Source organism: Nyctibius grandis, assembly GCF_013368605.1.
Source record: "Nyctibius grandis isolate bNycGra1 chromosome W unlocalized genomic scaffold, bNycGra1.pri SUPER_W_unloc_2, whole genome shotgun sequence".
NCBI lineage: Eukaryota > Metazoa > Chordata > Aves > Nyctibiiformes > Nyctibiidae > Nyctibius > Nyctibius grandis.
In genome coordinates, this window is record NW_027167473.1 from 6,662,207 (window position 1) to 6,684,834 (window position 22,628).

At 43.1% G+C, this 22,628-nt stretch overlaps 1 protein-coding gene across 1 annotated transcript in view; it reads right to left on the reverse strand.

The window, feature by feature from the left end:
- Positions 1-454: 454 nt before the first annotated feature.
- Positions 455-22,628, reverse strand: part of ALPK2 (alpha kinase 2) — a 33,723-nt gene continuing 11,549 nt past the window's right edge. The window contains exons 3-11 of the mRNA XM_068424394.1: positions 16,864-19,723; positions 14,206-14,353; positions 13,264-13,391; positions 13,131-13,166; positions 10,698-10,972; positions 10,492-10,580; positions 8,755-8,972; positions 7,730-7,778; positions 455-1,493 (exon numbers count right to left, since the gene is read on the reverse strand). Of these exons, the coding sequence (XP_068280495.1) occupies positions 1,259-1,493; positions 7,730-7,778; positions 8,755-8,972; positions 10,492-10,580; positions 10,698-10,972; positions 13,131-13,166; positions 13,264-13,391; positions 14,206-14,353; positions 16,864-19,723 (4,038 nt within the window). The 3' untranslated portion in view covers positions 455-1,258. The remainder of the gene's footprint in view (positions 1,494-7,729; positions 7,779-8,754; positions 8,973-10,491; positions 10,581-10,697; positions 10,973-13,130; positions 13,167-13,263; positions 13,392-14,205; positions 14,354-16,863; positions 19,724-22,628) is intronic.

A 22,628-nucleotide genomic window follows, 5' to 3' on the forward strand; every position in this document is an offset into this window, starting at 1 on the left:
ACAGTTTCTCTCTCACTTGGCACCCGCCACTTATCAATACAAAGCAGAACATACCCTGAAATCGCTTTTATAATCCTCAGCACTGATGGGACACTTACCCACGGGTACTGGTGTCTGGCACCACCTGTTATTTAGCATCACACCCGGATAACAAGTCTGACAATGTTCAGTGTTTCTGTTCTGTGTTAGGCACTGCAGGCTGGGTTTTCAACTGCCACCTCCAGTAAACTCGTTGCAGTCCTCTGGCTGCAGATCTCCACATAAGCTACACCTAGGCTTAGTGGAGCTCAGTATCTTTCTTCAGTTCTGGCCCTGCCCAGGCATCCTGGATAAATCATGACTCTTTAGCAGGCAGGTACTGGCTCAGGGCATCCCTTATGTTCCTTCAAAAAACAACTCTATGCTACACACAAAAGCCATTGTACTTACTCTAGTTGAAAACACATACAGAGGGTATTTCAGTACCTTGCAGCAACGGTTTATTTCAGATGGTAGCTGCTTGGCAACATGAAGACTCCAAACCTCTATCCTACAACAGGATCGGTGCAAGCACAACAGTACCGTGCTACGGGGTGAACTGTAGATTCAAGGAAGCTTGCACGGAAAGCAAGGAATTCTCTGGAGAATCACACAAGTTGCCCGTCTTTAAGCTGATGGCATCACCTTGTGAGGACCTTACAGATGCTAGCTAACTCTCTTGGGGGCGGAAGACAGATGTGCCCAATCATGAATGGCTTTGTCTTGTATTAAAAGACACGTAAGTGGGAGAAAAATTACAAGAATAGGATTAGAGTAGGATTACAATATGCAAAAATCTGGGAAAGAAAACAATTTTTCTATAGCAGCCTGAGCAACAATGCTGTGCAAAACTTTTACTAAGTGGCATCTTAAATATATTGATGTTTATGTAGCAGCTGAACCCACGTGGTCACAGGCACAGATACAGAAGGGAAGATGTTCTCCAGTGACCTGTGGTGCAATGTCCAAGACTCAAAATGTGCAGATACCAATACACAGAAGGGTTATAAGATAATCCAGGCAGGTGGCTTAGTTTGTCTTTAAAACCTTGCCCCGGTGTTAAATCTCAGGTCCCAAGACCACAGAATCAGCTCCTTTCTTTGTTGCTGGCATCAGCACCAGGATGACTTCGAAATAATGTCATGAGGCAAAAGACTGAAGTTATCCCCGACCAGGGCACTGGTGCCTGTCACTGCCACACACCCTTGAGAGGAGGGTTCACAAGATGGGACAGTGCAACTCAGTGCTCTGAAGAAATGAAGTCTCTAGGTTCTCTTGCTTTCTTGGGCACTGTTTTCTTTATAGCCGATGAGTTTGGCAGATTTTTGATTTTCATGGCTGTTGCTTTCCTCTGTTTTTGATGAGTGGTTCGGAGAGATTTCAGCCCCAGCATCTCACAGTACTTATTGCACTGGTGGAGGGCTCGGAACTGCTCAATGAAGGAAATGGAGCAGTTGCCTTTAAAACCTTTGTATCTGTAGCAACAAAGAAAAAAAAAGCCAAATGGGATTTCAAGACTCATTTTCAGCACAGGGAGGCAGAGCATGACTGTTGACTCAGAAGCAACTTGAAAACGATACGCAAGTCCCTTCCATCCATGCCGTTTGGAGAAGCACTAACTCTGTCACAGAAAACCGAACTGAGCCATTGAGAGGTGAAGGAAACCAGGTAATCAGTAGTGCCAGAAGAGGGAAAGGGGTTAAAGGGGCATAGTTCTGTGTCTTGGCTACTATTTTTCATTTCATTTAGTCGGGAATATAATTGTCTGCTGGCTAAATTTGTCTCAGTAATACATAAAGGAAATCCATTCTACGTCATTCTCTAGAAACAGCTTTTTTGACTACCATGAAGAGACCAGGCTGCCTTGTCTTCAGTGGGCCAGCAAAGCCAGGGAGGAGGCAGAGCACGTACACCCCTCTTCTCCTCACTCTGCCGCTGGTTGCTGGCATTCCTTCTGCTGCCTGCTTTTTAAGTCACATCAGCTTTTTTTAAAAGCTGCACTTGCTTTTTAAAGGAGTTATTTTTGGTCAAATTACCAGGATGGAGAAGGAAGAAGAAAGGCCAGGGTGCTCCTGTCCTTTTTCGGTAACTTTAATAAGTGCATGTTCTACCCTGTTCTCTTGGTTCACCGGACACACAATGTCCTCAAGATGTGAACTGTGAGTTATCACTGCACAAAAACAAACAGACAAGATTCAGCACTGAAATCAGCACAGCATGCTCATTGCACAACACTCCAGAGAACTTCTTTCTTCATGCAGATTGCGTAGTGCTAAAGAAAACTGTTGCTCTGAGGTCAAACTCTAATGGATAAGCACCTTTATTGCAACATAGTTTGCCAAATTTTCTTCTACAAAAGAATAGTGCCAGTGGTGAAAATATAATAAAACACCCTGCAAGGAAAGGGGACGATATCTGCCTCCATTTATATCTAACTGTCCTACTTTGCATCTCTAGTGTTCCTCTACAGAGAAAAAACAGAAGAGTTGAAACCTCAGACTGCCTGCTTTCCTAGCCCCAGTAATCCCACCCTAGGAGGAAAGAAATCTCTGGTGGATAATGCAAATGTGAAAGTTTCTCTCAGATATCTAAATTTATTGTTTATGCGGCACATACCAAGAAGGTAACGTACACTGGCAGTCCCCCTTACAGACAAAAAAAGCCATCTATACATTTTGCTGTTGCTTTTAAACACTGTCACAGTTGCCTACCCATGGAGGACGGATCCCAAATGATTTCAGACAAGCTACTGCAGCCATGATGATGAAGACTGCAGATAATTGCAAGGTGAACAGCAGACCTTAGTCTTCTAAGGAATTAAATCATCGCTGGTGGTTAGCTTCAATAAGAAAAGCTATTTTACAGTTCAACTTTCTCATCAAAAGTATTTAGGAGTCCTATTTGTCTTCTCATACCAATGTTTTATTTCCAGATTCTTCCTTGAAGTCAGAGGTTTTGAATGTTAAATATGTATTTCAATGGAACAAAGCTCCAAATATATTTTACTATTATTTGTCACGTGAAGCTGTTCACACCAGCCAAGGTTACCCTCTAAGTCAAACAGGTAGTAAGCCTGCCCTGCTCTAGAGAAACTACTCACCTAGCTGGCTACAAACAGCCAGCTGGACCTCAAAGGGCTCAGAGTGGGATCTGAAAATCTCCACTTCTGCTGCAAGACTGATTGAGGGGCTTCGTTTCTCCTGCACTTTGTGTAGGTGTGTTCTGGCAGAAACATCAACGGTCAGTAACCTCCAGGGCTACCAATTAGGTGAGAAGTTTCACTGCACTGAATGCTGACTACTATAATTTGTAGCTGCAAAATGACTACGCTCTCTTTCCCTTGCTCTTTTTTTGCCTAGGTAGCCATTTTGTTGCAGCTAAAGAGAATTTCTTTATGTGTTTTTCTCATGCTATAGAATTCTGATAATACTCGTTTCTTTGTAGAAATGATTTTTGAATGAAAAAGTTGAGCTAAAAAAATGGGCTTTTCTCATGAAGTAAATAAAAGTCTGTCTCAGTGGCTTTCCTATCTGTGTTTGGTATTTGTCGCTTCCTGTATGTCTTTGAAGAACCATCTAAACAAAGAGCAGAAACAGGAGCATTTGCTCAGACCATACTATGAGTAAGAGACACTTTAAATGAACAATTGAATGCTCTGCTAACTAACTGTGGCTTTAGAATTCAACAAATGACAGAAATATTTGTGGCAACAGCATAAATATCTTGCGATCAAGAGACAGAACATTTCTATTAAAAACACGTGACTATTTTTATTTTACTAGCTTTGCTTCTACATCAAGCCATCTCCATTTCTCTTCTCTTAAAATAACAGGTTTGCACTTGATCTTGTGCCTAGAGATGTGGCCTAGGTAACACTCCTTGCCCATTTTGGAAGCTGAGAGCCACGAATGAGCCTAGTTTGGCTCTGCAGTGGGCAGACAGCCTCAGGTCTTACAGCAGGCCATAGAAAAACTAATCTACAGATGTGAGACCAAAGTTTTGCATCTGAGTTCTCCCAGCTGTTCGCTGTTTTTTGTCACTGCATCCCCACAGCCCCCCTCCTGTGCTTCCAGACTGAATCGTTTGCTCTGGACAGACCTGACGACCATAGCTCTGTTGTAATTTGACAGGGCCCGTGAACTGAACTCAAACCCTTCTGTGCTGTAATGCTTGTGGTGTGTGTAACCAGGGAAGGTCTCCATGAGTGAATGGCTTCTAAACGGTGCGGTCCGTATCGCTCTCGTATGTTTTGTGTTCAATAACACCGAACTAGTGACCACTCCAAGCCTTGAAAAATACCAATCTGTTCTTTCACGCAGCATGTGCTATTAATTCACTGATAAATATCACCTGGACAGAATTCCATCTCCCAAACTTGACAGTTGGGGGTTAGCCCAAACTAAATCTTCCTTAAATCTTAAGGGGGGATGTTCAATTGTCCCCAGACTTAAACTCCCCAGTGCCTCTTGTTGCCATGTTGAGTAACACTGAATTTGTCAGTGCCCTAAAGCCAGACAGACTTTCAGACCCACACGTGGCCAACAGCACTCCTGTAATCGCCACGACCGTGGGTCACTGTGCTCCTGATCTGTGTGTTTAGCATTCTTGGACCTGGGCGCTTGGGCACAGCTTCCAAACCGGCCCACTGTTTGCACTCAGAAGCCAGTCGCTGTGCTGGATTATTTTTATTTACCTTCGCCACAGAATCTACCGAACAGCTTATTTAAAGGACCGATTGCCTGCCTCTGCTGCGCCCCAGTGGCACCTGAAAAATCCTTCCCAGCGTCCCGGTTTCTAGTTGGGCTTCGCCCTCTACTGACACACACTGTATTGCACGTGAATAAATGACCCTTGGCTTTGGGATCGGCTGGCTTCCAACTCACTGGTAAAAGAGATACAGGAAGGATAAAAGACCAGAACTACTCTGAAGAGTGTTAATTGTTGAAAACACCAATCTCTCCACAGCCTCTGCAGGAAGGAGGGGAAAGATGAAGACAAAAGATACACAAATGCTCATCCAGAAACGTTTGTTCAGACTTGGAATACGAGTGTGGACCCCCAAACCATCACTAACAGCAACAAGCAAGGCTGAATATAGGTACAACCTTTTAATATGTGCCGTTTATTGTGCCTGGTTTACAAGACACACTGGGGGGTAAATAATGGCCATGAATAATTCATTACAGCTGCCATATTGGCTTTTGCAAGTTCATCAATAACAGTTTGCACCATGACATCAGGTTATCTGAAAGCTTGGCTATACGATGAGCATGGCAGGGGTGAGGCAGGGGAGATGGATTTTTTGGTTTGGGTTTTTTTTTTTTTCCTCCTGATCACAATTTTAATCTTAGAGTGAAATTAGAATCGTATTTAATTTGCATTCCAGTCAGGAACAATACCAATGTTCCTCCATTCATCAAGCATCACAGAAGGATTTCCCAAGGATATTTTAGAAGAACTGAAGGCAAAGGAGCTGTCTGTGATCAGTGAGGTCATTACCTCTGCAGAGTGATTGAGGCAACGCTGCGAATTTCTATAGGCAATTACACCAAAAAAACAGCTTTGTATCTTCTGTAACAACACAGTTAAAATCATAACAGTAACATACTGTATTTTTTAGCTAAGTAGGACTATGTATGTTCTCCCCAACACGTGAGATAGACAACCTCTCATCAGCATGGCTGCACACTACCAAAAGCAGCGACAGCCAGCAACAGAGATTAATTCTGTGTACCTGTTTGTTCTCCCCATCCAGGCTCACAGAATTAAAAATCAAACTGCAGACAGTTTCATAGGTGTCCTTTCTGGGAAAGGAGCATGAAAAACAATACAGGACCAGGAAAAATCTGTTGTCTTGTAGCAATATAACTAGCTAAACGGCAAATGAAATGATATTCAACATTTTTAAGAGATGGAGGGAAATTTTATTCCCTTATATGACTGAGGTGATCCTTACTACAGCTTGTATTGTATATTCATTTTCTCACTTCACCTTCCTCTTCCCTAGTCCAACAGGTGTTTTTACAGGAGTAATTTCCCATAGTGAGCTGGACAACAACATCCATTAAAGCATTTCTATAAATCGTCTGATTGCAGAGAGCAGTGTTGCCTAAATAAAATTTTAATGACTTCTTCATTTTATAACAGGATGATGCAATATTTCAACTGATTTCACTTTAGATCCACAGCTAAAAGAATAAATCAATGTAAGTTTTGAATTGATGCCAGCCTGAAAATGGTAAGGACTTTCCCAGAATATTCTGGGGTCAAACCTTAAATAATTTTAAAAGAGATTGTGAGGGTTTTTTCCTCTACCATGTGTATATAGATAAGCTCCAGTTTAGTATAAAGGCTGAATACATGTGATCAGATCTGCTTTTTCCTGTCAGTTTCTCAAAGGAGAATATGAATTTAAAGCATTGGTTGCAGGCATTCACCCCCATCCCCTTTCGCTTTCCAGCAGTAAGCTGATTTAAATGACTGCCAACTCCTATCAATGGCTCTTTTGGCCCATGGTATAACTAGAAGCTTTAATTAACAGAAACTTAAGAGAAGTGGAAGAAAGCTGGAACATTAAAGGCCTATATCTTTATACACATGCTCAAGTCTCCCACAAAGATCTGAAGCCATTGCAAAACTACTAGGAAACAGGCCTCTTTAAATATTACGAACAGATCTTTTGTATAGCTCAGAATTACTGCTTTTGAGAGAGGAGGGAAAGAGATACCATCAAATCCCTTAAAACACTTCCTTTTTTTTTCAGGTAAGTGGCCCATACAAAGCTAAACAGACATCTCCCCTCCACCCATGCAGCTGACAAGAACACAGGCTCAAGAAAAGCTTACGGTCACTGCCTGCTATAGGAAGAAAAACTAACTCATAGAGTTCTAAACTGTGTCATAAATACATATTCTAAAGCTTTAGCTTGCAAGTTTTGCAGGCTGCAAGAGTGATTTCAGCTGTGTTCTCTCATGCAGTCCCTGCACCATCCCTTTAAATTCCTTGCAGAAAGGGCAATACAAACTCTGGCCCCTTTCAGGGCACCTCCTTCCCTAGTTCCCATAGTACTGTGGTAGAGACCCTCTCTTCTTCCACTGGAAAGAGCAGGAGGGGAGAAGGGTCACCTCGGCTACTGGCAGCAGGATCTAGTAGCAGGGCTAGATAGGTACAAGTGTTTGTATTTGCATTTGCTGGGGCAGGTGCTAGTGAGTGCAAGCCCGGCTGGAGCTCTGGCAGCATGCTGGGTTTGAGATACTTCCTCCATGGGCAGAAGCTGTGGACAGGACAAACACCAGGTCTTTCACTGTACCCCTGGCAGGAGCCAGTGTTGAGCCTGCATTTTCAGCCCTACCTTCCTCCAGCTGATGTACCACCAAGTGAAGTGCCTTCCTTGCTCCTACGTCACCAGAGACCTTGATTTCACTCATGAAATGCCCTTTGAATAAGCCTATTTTAAGGGAGGGATGAAGCAAAAGCAAAGCCCAGTCTATAGTGTAGCCCCACCCCTTCAGAACAAAATGAATGTGTTTCCCTTACAGGCGGGTTCCCATAACATGAACAAAAATAAGTTGAAAGAGTGGGATAAGGATTGTTTTCTTCCAAAGTTAAAGCAAGAATAAATTTCCAGTGCACCCTCCCCCAATACATTTACGCTGTGAAGATTGATGTGTAAAAGCAAAACCATGCTCTTGAGAAATAATTTTTCACTCACCCTTTGGCCAGTGTTGCTATGCCAACATCAGTCAACTTCATTCCTACACCTACAGGGCATCAAGGAAACAGAGAGCTTATGTTACGCTAGAATTTCTAGGAATATCTTCAGATTCAAGAGCACCATATACAGAGGCACTAAGTATTATTGATTCATGGTTTTAATTTTAATTTTTTGTCACCATTTTTTCAAAGCATTTTGAATACCCCAATTAAAAATAGGATGTTTGTGCTTTGTATCACTGGTGATTTCTAGAAGTCAGGCTCACACCAGTAGCTTACAGATAGCAAGGTGATAAACAGAGCATAACTTGTTTCCTACGCTAGAGAGTCAGTGGGGGGTTACACTTTGATGACTGCATTTTAAGAAACAAACAAAAACTTTTGCTTATGCACCTGCCCCGAGATGTGTATATTTATTTATGGGCTTTGTGGGTTTGATGCTTTGCAAACTTGGACTACAATGTTTACCAGCAGGAATTGCATATTTGCTGTGCTAATCAAATAGCAATAGGTCAGTCAACCTGATTTTTATTTTTTGGGTGACAGTTCCAAAATCCCTTTCTCAGTCAGTATTTCCAAAAACTTGGGATTTTTAACCTGTCCCTTTGTTGACTGGTTTATAGGCAAAATCCTATAAACTCTGCAGTGTGCAATTTTTTCTGTACAAGAAAATGATGGTCTCAAGGCCATTTTCCTTGGAGAACACCCTCAGAAATCTCAACTGGTACACCTGAAAAATGCAGCCTAGATACTCAAACAAGAAGACGATCTGAGAGGAACGATGTTTCCCGTCACCAGCAGCAGGTATATTGTCCTTTGTGGCAGAAATCATTATAGAGGCTCAGATACCATTTCTGCTGTTGTGCTTCCCTCAGGCTAGGATTTTGTTCCTTCTTCTCCCTTTAAATTACTTCAGGGGTCTTGTTGAGATGTCTTGTTGCTAGTTTCCCTGCCTTCTCTGTGGGTGGTCACCAGCCTGTATCACAGGAAAGCTATTTGATTGCCCCCCCTCAGACAACTCACCTTGCAGGTCAGTGACAAGCAGGCTCCCGTTGGTCTTCTCATACACCCAGTGCTGGAACGTGCAACACTTCTGGCCAGCCTCTGAGTCTCTTCTCAGGAAATTTACTTCCTTGCCATCCCTGACAGAGTATTTCACAAATTCCCCAACCAGCTCCTCCTCCACCGTCGCATAGGGGATGTTATTAGCAGGGCGATGCACAAGAAAAATAGGAATGATCCTGAAATCGAGGGATAAAAACTAATGAAATCCAGAGAGTTCTGCCAACGAAGGAGTAAGAAACACAAAAAGTGGCCAATGATCTCAGAGTGTGAATGAACAACTACCAACTCTAAACCAAGCCAGGAGACATCTGGATAAGACTGGGATCTTCCAGGCAGCTCTAGAACAATCGCATTATCCTCTACGTGCTTCTTTCTTTGTATCATTTACTCAGATGTAGTTTTTCAAAGTGTGCTTTCTAATGCTGTCCTACTACATCCCAAAACCTAAACTCTGCCCAATAAAGGATGCTTGCTTATTTTGGAGTATCACTGCTTTAGCTGCTCAGGCTGACTGATACATGATTCAGGCTCTGTGAGGTGTTCAGCACCTGCAAATTTGACCCACTCCAGAAAGAGCTTTGCCCCAGACCACTGTAAGTGGAGGATTTCTCAGACTAGACTTCTAAAACCTGACACATTCAAAATTAGCAAGCACTTTTGATAACGAAAATACAAAGCAACTACTTTACCAAAAAGTCAGAGGAAACAAGAGAGTCTCTGGAAAGATCATCAGATTCTCAAGACAAGTCGACATTTATGTCTAAACATGCACCATGCCAAAAACTCACGTCCAATATCAAATAAAATTTTGCTTGAGGTTTCATGGTCTTCCCAGAGAGCAAAACTGCATGTGAAAACATAACGGTGTTTTATCAGCCAGCTCACAAGAGCCCCTAGCAGTACCTCAGAAAAAACAGGGGAAATGACTGTCACCACGAAACGGGTTTCTAGTTACTTGCTTTCTTACAAACAGTCTTATCTCTTAGAGCAACGCTGCGGAAGTGGTGGTGTAGTTGCTTCCAGACACACCTGTACTGGATTCTGGAAATGGCAGAATCATGAATGCACACGTGTGCTCTACATGCACTGAGAGGATGTCTCGAAGAATTAAGTCATGGGACAGAGAACCACATATAACCAGAGCACTTACGGATAAGTCTTCCAGTCCTACTCCACAATCAAGCTTTACTGAGACCATTAATTTATTTGTTGTTGTGATGTTTTACCCTTAAGCTTTCTGGCTGCAGACTCCCTATACACAGAAACCTTGCCTAAGCAGTGACATCATACCAGCTGCAGAACGATCGTGATTTCTCTCAGGATTTCATTCTTAATGGGAGGTTGGAAGGCCTGACTTATCCCCTACTGCTGTTACTGCATGATACTAGTAGTATCACCTGCTGGTGTCACTTCACTAACAGGAATAATTTCCCCTACATTTATATCAAAATCATGCCTTTTGCCTGCTGTTTACTGTCTGTACTCCTTATTATCCTTCTCTAATGGGAATGGAATCTCTCTCACCACCTTGATAGTCAGTATTATTTAGGCCATGACTCCCACTGTAATACTGCTCTCAGGATTCCTCTTTCTTCTTCTCTAGTAATTACTCCTAGCAGTCAGTGGGCAGCTGTGGCACAGGACAATATATAAATGCATACATGTATACGTATATAAAAATATATATACACTCACTCTGGTACTTCTCCAAAGCCTTCCAAGGGTTCAGCTTCAGCTGCATAGATCTTCGCGTACTCTCTTGCAGTGTTTTGGACATAGCATTCCTATATTCCATACAAATATGGAATATTACTTAAAACATTGAACAGCTCACCCGTGTGAATATTTGCAAGACAGCTTTTCCCCACAGCTCCTCCTTACAAAGGACGGGGGAAGCTTACCTGCAGTGCTAATTTGTAGTTCTTTTGAACCAGATCATCCTTGCTCTTGGTCCCATACGTGATAGCACTGTGCACTTTGAGAACACAGGGGTGGCCAGGGCTGAACACTGGCACGAGGCCTCGCATCACCTTACTCCGGAAGGCTTTCCGGTGCATGCCTTCGCCGAAGTGAAGCTCTTCTGTAGCTATTATTCCACGCAGGTTCCCACCAAAATAGCTGTCGCTGATGAAATCTTCTCTGAACAGGAGCTGCATGAATTCAATTTCTTCCACACCTGAAACACAGTGCCACTTTGTTCTGCACAACATCCTTCTGCAGTCACGGGGAAAGGGGTGGACACGGGAGAACAAATTTATCTCTCCATTGAGTATTACAGAAAACGCTCAACGGAAACAGAATACATGGCCTAACTTGTGTTAATAGGGGGTTGGGACACTGCTCCTCTAAATGCAGCTTGTTGCCTCCACCATCTAAAGCCAGCATGGAGAAAGGTGGCAGTTCAGGTTCATAAGGGGAGAATACTGAGTGCAGCAAACAAAAAACAGAGGTAAAGATCACAAAAGCTTGTTTAAAAGCTATTAGGGGAGTTGTAAATTGGAGTTTCAAATGAATGTGAAGTACCTCAAGCTGACTGAGAACTAAAGAGGCATTGAGGGAACACAGAGATCCTGCCACCTCTGCTTTTTGTGAAGACAGAGACAGCAAGAAAGCTGATGTACAGCAGTGTATGTAGACAGGAATTTAAAAGTGGAACACAGTTCTGTGCCCAGTGTGCTCAGAGCACGCTCCTCTGAAGCCAGCCTCTCTTTTCAGAAAAGCCACAAGTTGCTGGTACAACCAGAGCTTGTTTTAGCTTTCAGCTTGGGATGTTGCCAGGGAAAGATTCTGCCAACATATTCGTAGAGGCACTCAGGTGAAAGAGGTCTTGGTCCTTATCCAGTATGACCATGATGGAAACACGCCTTTCCTTGTACCAACCACATCCACTACATCAGCTCCAGTGCTGCACACTGGCATGTTAAACTGTTTCTTTTCAATCTGGCAAGCACCAGCTTAAAAATAGGTTCATTAGCAAAGGTAGAAGAAAATAACAAGATTTTTATTTCATAAGTGATTCTGAATAAGAACCACATTTCTATAAATGGCCATGTCAGTTTCAAACAAGAAGTAAATACGTCAATTTTAGTGATCTTTATATTCAGGAGAAATTGGTACAATAATATTTCTCTTATCCCCCCACCTGTGGATTTTGAAGGTACCAGTAGCACAAGAATGTGTGCCTAAGTTTGTTACAGCTGAAATCAAGCAGGATTATGGATTTCACCCTTTTAAATGGTCACTGGAATACAAATGGAAAAAAAAATACAAGGGGGAGCGGGGGAAGTGGTTAAGGTTAAGCACTGAGAAAAACTAAAAAATTCTAACTGCACTTCAGGTCTCTCTAATCATAACATTTCGAGGAACATCAGTGAAAAAGATAAATAGGAGAGCAAAAGGTATATACTACACAGCAACGACGTCCTTCCAGCTCCCCTTTGGAGTTACCTCTGGTTTAGACTCCGTACACTGTTGCCTCTCTTTGAAGCACAGAGGAAACCGTGCACAAACAAAGCTAGAATGAGAAGGCTCCTTAACTCCATCTAGAATTCTCTGTTGATCAAAAGTTACACAGTGCCGTCACATGAAAAGTCCTGTCTTTGTTTTAACAAGGAACTAAATGTTTGGTTTTATTCTTCCAGTAAAAGAAAGAAAAATCAATTGGCCGAATGAAGCACTCTATTCGTGCAGTGTGTTCAGAAATGACAAACCCTTTTGCAATGCACCATCTTCAGCTGCAGCACAGCAAGACATATGCCGAGTGTGATTAAACACAAGTGAACATATGGGGAAAGGATTCCAAGTCCTCATGCCCATCTTTCTCTTGGAGTACAGTTACAGAGCAGGTGACTTGCAAAAACCATGTGTTCACACACCACTGGCAAGTTTTCCTGCCAAAGGAGCTTTCAGCACTCCGTGTGTGTCCGTGTCTCTCTCTGAGGTGATGCTATTTCCCTGCCTACGGCCCGTGAACTGCTGGCGCAAGGAGCTCACGACAACTGACACAGTCAAGTTCAACCAATAGTTTGTCGTGGCGGGTGCTCCATCACCCTGCACGAACCATTCCATCCTACATGAGGGTATTTCACCTACAAAACTCCCATGAATTAAAGCGAATTTTCTCTTTGATGGTACAGCAAAGATGAGTGCAAAGAGGGAGAGACAGCCAGCAAACCCACAATGCTAATTCCATGGCTTCAGTGGATTCCCACAGTTTCCCATGGGATAACTCACACAATGTCTCAGTCTGGCCATATTTTTCCATCCTTTGTTCTATTTGGAAATCAGAAAGAACAAAGATTTGAGCACACATTCAAGCAGATGTGTGTGCTTACCTTCACAATTCTGAAAACTTGAGAGATGTTCCAATACTGCAAGAAAAGAAAGAAACAGATTTTGTAGTAAAAAAAATATGAATGGAAACTTCCATTCGATTATTATTAACCAAAATTATAAACTGGGATTCACCTTCAGAAGTCAGATTAAACTCAGCGGTCACCTTTCCATACATATTATTCAAGCAGCAATAATACATTCCCTGGTCCTTGTTGCTGGCTTTAGCTATTGCCAAAGAGACGGGAGAGTCATCCTGGGCACTGGAACAGAACATGTTGATTTTCCACATTAATACTTTTGAAAGATCTTTCCTGATTATTCCATATATCTCTCCTCCTGTCCCTGGAATTTCTGTTCCTCACTGCAAAGACTAATTCAAATGTGAAGCAAGTAGAAAAAAATATTTTATTTCACCCTACTTAGAAGCATTCCGCCTGCACTGGGACCCCAGCACTGGACACAGTGCTGCAGGGGGGTGTCTCACGAGAGGAGAGTAGAGGAGGAGATTCACCTCCCCTGCCCTGCCGGCCTTGCTGGTTCTGATGCAGCCCAGGATATGACTGGCTCTCTGGGCTGCAAGTGCACATTGCCGGCTCATGTCCCATTTTTTGTCCACCAGTATCCCACGTCCTTCTCTGCAGGGCTGCTCTCAATCCGTTCATCCCCTAGTCCGTACTGATACTCTGGAATAATCATGTCGAGCTCTCCATTGCACGTTAGCTGTGTCAGCAATCCACGCCCACCACACACGGACAGACAGCCTCCCGCATATTAACCAAGTGTTGTTTATGTTGTTTGGCTGGGTGCTGAGGTTCAAACTCATTTGACCTTTCACAGGACTTGAAAGCTGGATGAGACTGGTTATAAACAGGCTGAGAGGAATTGCTGGTGATGGAATGCAAACTATGACCAATATTAATGCATTGAATGAAGAGATGCTTCTTAATTACCCTGTTTAAACTTATTTTTTGCACCTATCGTACTAATCCTCTTAACAGGCACAAGAGTGAATCACTGGCATATTTTCACAGAAGTTATTCAGAAACTACCAGTCCTTCAGAAACATTCACTCACCTTCTCTGCAGCCGAGATAGTAACTTGGAATCTTTAGTCCATGTAATGGTGGAGTCACCGTGGATGTCACCAAATTGACAGCATAGCTTAATATTTCCAGAGCAGTCGGGGAACAACTCTGCTTGGATTTTCTTCAGCAGCTTGGGGGCTTGGAACAGAAGAGCCACAGTTTAGGATTAGAAGATAATGATATTGTTTTGGCATTTAATGGAATCCCAGAATGTTTTGCAGATGTTAAGAATATGAAGCTGACAACACTGGTAAATAATTATGATTTCTCTGATGCAGAAACCAAGGCTTTAAAATACAGAGGTTTTAAAAGACTCTGTACCCCACACAGTCAATGGAAACATTTTCAATGCAAAGACATTTTGAATTTATGGAATAGGACCCAAGGGAAGTTCTAGCCTGAAAAGGCATCGACATTAAATAATTTCTTGATCAAAACACATCCTCTCTGCCTAAAGGACCAGCTGGTCTTAGCGGTAAAAAAAGACACCACAAAGGTAGAGCATACCACATGGTTACATAATGGGAATTCATATTAACTGAATACTTGTACTAATAGATTTTTTTAACTGATCACAGACTTTGAGAGAAAAGACTTAAAGTCCCAGGAGATGCTCAGTCTCCAAGGTGTTCTTGGAACATCGGTAACACGCACTGCCAGGCTGAGACTCTGCAAGGTGCAATGATGGCACCATTTCCTTTAAAACACAGCTGGAGGGGGGAACCCACACGTAGTGGTTAGATATTTGCATTTGGTAACATCAGTGGCCTTTGCTTCCCCCTTCAGTTTCCAAGGATTGATTTCCCACCTCTACAGAAAGTCCCTACCTTTCCAGGCACAGGGCACGGCTCTTTGGCTTTGAGCAAGATCCTGACAACCTGGGTCTCTGCTAAGGCTTCTCTACTGGCTCACAGAACGCTCCAGCGTCTTTGCCCGTAGGCATGGCGTGAGCGGGAGGATGGAGAGTACTTGGAAAGAAAGGGAACCAACATATACTTAGGGAAAGGTTTTGGGATGATGACACATCCCTGCGCTCAAGTGAGACATCCCTGCTAGATTTAAGGGATGTAAAATGCAAGATTTTATGTTTCCTGCTATGTTAACTCTGAGCTGCTACGCTCTGAATGAGCTGGCATGACACACCTCCCTCGGGAATCCCATTCCTGCAGTCTCACTTTCCCCGTCTGATGCCGAAGGAATGCTGGATGCAGCTCGAAGGGTCAGGCACCTGGAATTCACTGCTATGTTTGACTTGTAGTCACTTAAGTCCTTAGGCCTAAGGATCTTGCTGAATCAGGGCTAAAAAGACGCAGACAGTACGTGACAGAACTCTAAATAGAACTAACGGCTCCAGATTCCCTGCCCTAACCACAACGGCGTTCCTCCTGAAGCTGAACATAATACAGAAGAGAACATGAGTATATACCAGACTAACCATACCAACCTTCCTGTAATGCTGGGCAAAGGCCCACACGATTCTCCAAAGTACAAACATACATTCATTTCAGTCTAGACTGAAGCAGACCAAGAGCAAGTTAAGAAAATTCAGTCTTATCTGATGCAAGCCTGAATGTTTAAAACGTTTTTCAAGCACAGGCTCAGGTACATGGAAAAAGATCAGGGATTTCTCAGTGACTGCAGTTTGCTTGCTCTGCTTTGAAGGTTATGTGTGTCTCCTCCCACACATGTGGTTCTCTGGCAAAGGATACATCTTCAAATAGAGAAAAGTTTGGGGTTTTTTTAAATGTGACTGGAAAAGCAGAACTCTCACCAGACCGCGCTGTAATTGAATCTCTGGAGAGGTTCACAATTGTGTAGCTTACCTTTAGTCACTGCTCAGTCTTGCTCCGATCTATTAAATTATTTTATTATGTGAACATGAAATGTAATGTCAAAAGGTAAAAGTAAGACCTTGGTCCTTGCAAAGTATCCCTAGAAACCACAAATACCTCATCTGTCCAGCTGTTACACTATTGCTACTCCTGTCTGCATTTTGTTTTACCTGTTGGCAACCTCGTACAGGCTCTGACAAGCAACCCGAATCTCATTCAATTATGGTTCCTGGGTTGGTTTAATATTGCTAATTTCATCAGTGTCGTTTACGACCAACAGTGGTTAAAAGGAATGCAGAACCAGCCACCAGTCATCAGACAGGACTGCAAAACACTATGTTTAGCAGTGGCACCCTACTAATAACATAATACTTTGCTAGTAATAAAGCCATCTGGTAACCAAGAGAGGGTAATTGCATTTGGGGCCACAGCGTAGAAGCATAACTGGGAACACAGCCCTGCAGGAACATAACAACATGCAAGTGCTGGGCTTGCAGTTGCTATATTGTGTGTAGTTATGGGGTAGCATGATGCTATACATCCCTGAAAAGCTGCTTGAAGAGACAAATGAAGAAGTAACTATTTCAAACAGGCTAAAAAGTTCATAAATTTAATATATTTGCCAGCTAGGAAGAGGATGTTAGGGAGGGTTCAGCTCTGTGGCATGGGCACAGCACTAGTGACTCAGTCAGTGAGGGCAGGACACCTTTAGCTGACATGATTTAGACTAAAGGACACTTGCAGCGTTTAACAAATTTGAATTTTGTACTGTAGCCAGAATGATAAGGACAGAAATGAAAATCAGTTCTCTCTTACCTTTGCTATCCTTTTTCAAAATTGGTTTCCTTTGCTCTTTTCTATCTTCTTTATGAATCATGCTTGCCTCACTCTTCACAGACTTTTTAACACAGCTAGGATCCTTGCTGACATTTCCTCTCTCCTCCAGGCGGGGTTTTTTTGACAGTGTTGCTGGTGGTAATTTCTTCTTACCTCCAGCAGTTAAATGCCCACTCTTCGTTGTGTCTTGTTTACATTTGATGGGCTCAGGCTCAGCAACAGTTGGTGATGCCTGGTGGGATTTTGACCCTTCTTGATTTCTCAGCCTTTCCGCATTGACTGGGAACGGACCACACGTGGTCAACACTACAGAGAATGGGGGAGTTCTGCTGCAGGGTGGGTGCTCTTGAAAATACTGGTTGTTCCCTGAATCAACTCGTGGCAAATTATCTAAACCACTTACTACACTCTCTGATGTCATGACTTCTTCATCTTTACCATACTCAGTAGACTTAATTGAATTATCAACCTCAGTTAGCTTGCTGGAAGAGATCAAGTCAGGACAGGCCTGCTTAGTGCTAATGTTCATAAACCGTCTCTGAGCCTTGGAGCTAATTAAAGTTTGCAAAGGGGACTTCGTTTCAGCTTCATCTGGCTTATATTCAATAGCTCTTTGAATCTCTTGTTTATTTTCACACAAGACTGCTTCCTCCTTGTTTCCTTCAGGTACCCTATGGAACCGATCCTGCAATGTGTTGCAGGAAGCTTCCAGCATACTCAAATTTTCACCTACTTTGGCTGCAGTTTGTGTGGATTCAGTTTTTACTGGACCTCCTGTGCCAGGACACCCCCTTGCTGACTGGCGTGCAGGTGTGACGAACGGTAATGTCTCTTTTGCAGTCAGCTGTTGGATATCTAACCGATTCCTGATCCCGCTGTAACCCTCATTTGCTGTGCTGGGGTGCTCACTTTGAGCCCTTCTAGGCAGCAGGGCACCAACTGATGTTACACGTCCAAACGCATACGTGTGACTTTTTGAAGAATCTGTTTTTAACTCTTCATCAGACTTGAAGCCGCTGTCAACAAAAAGTACATGCTGTTCTGATGTATTCTGAGGGGAAGCTGCAGTCTGACTCCCTGAAACATGACGAGCTCCTGAGTCACGGGAAGTTTCAGCCCTGTGTTCATCACCTATGCAAATCTCTCTCTGTCCTTCTCCTGTTTTACATGGTTCATAACTGGGCACTTCTACAGAAAACTCTCTTAAAAATAGATCCCCAGAAGAGGGAGTGAATGTCACTTCTTGTTTTTCTATTTCTGTCACTTGGTCTATATTTTGGGGTGGATTCTTACATGTTATGGTTTCGGGAGTCTTAATTAAATTAGGCGATTGTATTACGTAACTGTATTTCTGTGCATCAGAAACAACTTGAAAATCTTGACAGTCATTATTTTTTGAAAGATGGTAACTGTCAGAATTAGTGTCATTTTGTGCACTCCAGTCTGAGTGCTTTCCTTTTCCTTGTACATTCTCTTCGTAACTTTTCTGTATGGTGTTAACAGAAGAGTGTTCTTCATGCGTAAACTTATTGGTATTTTCACTGGGAAAAATTTCTTTCTCTTCAGGGAAAAAAGCCAGTTCTTTTCTTGCTGGATAAGTGTCTCTAAAATGACGCCCTTTACCAGTTACAGACTCGTTTATCAAGGATACGTTGTGCTCAGTATGAAGCAATTGTCCAACTGTCCCATGCGATTTATCCGACGTGTAAGCTGGGGTTTCTTTGTCACGTGCTATGTTACCACTCTGAGCATTTTTTAATCTTCGAGGAGAATCAGCAGCGCACGTTTGGGAAGCATTACTGATGGAAAGCTTTCCTTCCCAAGCAGCAGTCATTTGAACGGATCCGTTACTGTCGGTGAACGCTTGATTTGGCTTCTGCTCCAAGCGCTCCCCTGTATTTAAAATGATACTATTTGCTGAAACACAAATGGATGGTGTTTCCGTTTTATTTCCAGTGCGAGAATCTAGACATAGACCATCTGTTTCTACCACTTGTGCCAGACAAATGTTTCCTATGGATGCACTGTTCCATGCTTCATCTGTTTGAAGCAGGATACCAGAAACACTGCAGTCTTCTTTCTCTGTTCTTTGTCTGCTAGATGGTTGTGTAATAGGTTCCTGCTCGTCTATCAGATTTGTTGGTAAAGGATGGTCAGCACAGGTCTCCTGCACAGAGTTCAGTTCTGTGACTTTGAGGTCTGTCGGCCTCATTTCTAAACTTGTGATCCCCCGGTTTTCAAATGGGATTTGATAGTCTGGGTCATCTTCATGAAGAAGTTTCCACAGCTTGTCATGCACTGCAGATACATCAGCACCTCCTTTGCACCCAGGTTCTCCAGATTCCAGGACTGACTTGGGATTAGCTTCGAACAGAGATTCATCACATGGCAGACTGCGGAGAGTATCTGTGTCGTTGCTGTCGTGTGAGTCAAAACCACACCTTTGCTCTCCCTCCCTCAGCTCATCACGTAGCTTTGCAGAAGAGAGAACAGCACATAAACATTCTTGTTTATCAGGAACAGAGTCCATATCCCACGAAGGAAAAGGTGAAACGTCCTTCTCTGATTTGTTGCCATCACCAATAACATTAATTCCTTGTTCACAGAAGACTTGTTCACGACAGCTTTCTCTCTTGTCACAAGCAGCACGGTGTTGAGAACATGTCTGTAAATTCGCATGTTTTGCTTGTAATGTCTTTTCAGTGCAGAGCACTTCTGAAGCTGGACGGGTGGTTCCTGGACTCTCACAAGTCACGAAGATGCCTTCCTTTTCTATTTCAGGCTCCATACGTAGTCCCTCACAATTCTGGTTAAAGATTTTAAGGATAGCACCTTGACTCTACAAAGAAGGAAAAAGCAGAAATGTAACTAAAAATTAGAATTGCTGCTTGACACAGGCCTGAACTCGAGTCCTGGCTTGAAATGTATCTAATTTTCTTTTTTTTTAAATATTTGTCAACTGCCAAGTTTCTGACTTGCAGCTATCAACCTAACGGACTGAAATCAAACTCCTGCGTCTTAATAGCCTTGAACCTGGTGAGTTTCAGATCTGGATCCGAATGCTGAGAAATACAAAATTTACTCAAGATGAAGATCAATGACTGACATAGTGCAGCTAGATCAGAAGAGATAAAATAAACCAAACCAAAATAAAACCAAACAGTTGTGTCTATGCCTTTTGCTAACAGTCAGAGTGTCCCACCGTACCTACGTAACTATTACATAACCCAAACCGATGAGTTTCTGGAACCACCCAGAGTAGGGTTTGGGGAGCTTGCCTTCCCCTTTGCTTCCACCACGGGCACTGCTATCTTACGTTTCACAAAGATGCTTTCTTAATATGTATCAGTCTTGAAAAGTTTCAGAGAATGAACCCGTCTGCCGTGCTATGTACTTCAGAACAAGACTTCCACCAAGAAATAAACACCTCTGGGGCAGTTTTAAGCCATCTTTGAAATGTGTCTTTGGTCACCTCTGACCCCTTGAGGTGACAAGTCCCACTTCAAAGGGGAGTGCCAGAGACCATTCCAGATCCTGCCTCTGTCCAAGTGGTAACAAACTGCTCATCATAAGGCATGTTCAGCCCTCCTCTAGCCCTGAGACATGCATTGCAACCTTAGGCGTACTGCTGGGAAAATTGGGGCAGGAAATAAAAATCCATATTCCTCCTGCATCTCCTTTATTCTTCTATATCAAAATATGCCAAATTGTTACTTTATGTGGAAACAATCCATGCCTCAATTAAACTAAGCCAAACTGAACTTAATTTATGCAAGGACTGCAGACCTTATCAAAGAGAACTGGCTGATGTTTGGGCTTGCATGGGATGAAAAAAGTGCTGCCCTCTGCCTGGCATACAAAATCTGTTAACCTGTTCATCGTTCCCCTGAGAACTGAGCTTTCGCTCTCAAATTCTTGTTCCAGAGTCCCTGCCAAGCTTTGGTTCTCCAGGATCTTCTCTAGTCCTCTTCAGCACTACATCAATTCTATGAAGGTGGTCAGCACGTTTCACCCATAGCAAATCATAGATGGAGAAGCCTACCATTTTTTTACTAGACAAAAACAAATTATTTCCTAAATGAATTATGCTTTATGCTTTTGGTTACCATTCATTTGCCAGCACAATCTGTAAAAGTAGAGAGCAATTTAGCAGTTGACCTTTGAAAAAAAAAAATTTACTTTCAAATAGCCATTATCAGGATATAACAACACGGACCTCGTGAATCAGTTTGTACATTTGACCATGTATCTTTCTAGTGACTGTCTGAAGCTTTGCACTTACTCCCAGCAGAGACGAAGAACGCTACAAACGTTCAGACTGAGTTTAAAACACACCAATATTTGCAGACATTTTTTCATTTTTTAGCTTTTATCCAGCCACAAACTCAACTTCATAACTGTTTTGGGTTGGCTTTTTTCCCTCTTGAGTCCCAGTTCCACCCATAGTTATTTTTTAAGTTGTGCTGGATGGCTGAAATGAACAACTGTGATACATAATGGGTGAGTCCTCCGGGTTACAGCAGAGCTGTGTAATGAGTGCTGGCAGACACGTGATTCTGAGAAGCAATTCTGAAAAGTAGTAAGTGTTGTTACTTAGTGAAGGATATGCAATGAAGGGTTTCCCATGGGTTGCTGTGTGCTCAGGCAGAGGCAGGGGCTGCTCAGACACTAGGTTCTTAGCTTCCGTAAGTTCATGGTAAAAGGACTACCGGCTGTAGTAAAAATTGCTTTCCTTTGCTGCAAAGGAAAAATAAAACAACTATAAGCTGATGGAAAACAATGCTTTGGGCATGCACAGTAATTCTTACTCCTTACTGTTTTGGAGCAGAAGGCCTCACCCATTCTGTATTCAAAGCCAGCCACTAAACCAGTTCCCATCCATCAGCTGTTTACTGGCCTATGTGAAACCATTTGCTGGGTTTCAACACTACTCCTCACGGGCAGAGTTAACCTGTCATAACTGTCCTGACTCCCTTTTGCTCTTCCTTTGCTGTGTAACCCAGCTCCTTCCTCCCCTCTTACCTTTCCACCCTCTTCCCACATCTCTCTGTACGTTGCTCCCAGCACACACCCCCTCCTGCTCCGACACAAGGGAAAACACAATAATGGCAGGATGAACAGCAGATCTAATCAGCAGGAACAAAAATGCTCTAGAAATATACAAACACCACATGCTATTCTTCTTGGGGTATCAGCGTAAACGTTAAGTGTTCTGCTTCTGCCCTGGAATCCCCCTGAACGTGCCAGCTCCAGCAGGACCTCACCAACGTTGCTGGCATTCGGCAGGCCAAGACATGGGCTCTGCACTTCAGGAGTGACACCAGTGCCTTGTGCTGAGGGTGCTGGCTGAACACCAGACAGAGACCAGCCCTTGAATGACGCGCTGCAAACCTGAAGCCTCCTGGCTCTCCGTACAGTATGTAATATCATACAGCTGGCACAGTTGGCTTTTAGGACCTACATTAATTAAGCTGCTTTGAAGCATTAGATAAACAAGAATTTCACCTGGGGCTAGACCACGAGGTCCTGAGAGGAGTCAGGAGCCTCACACCTTGACCATCTAATGGAAGAAGTCACCCAGAACAGCAGCTGCTGCACAAGACAGACTGCAAAGGTTGTTCCAGTTAGAGGCAACTTGGCACTAAGGGGAAGTGTAGATCCTTGGGTAATTAGTGCTGTGGTTCTGTGGCTGCTACGTACCTCTCAGCAGACCTGATTTACCACATGGAGAGGGAAAATACAAC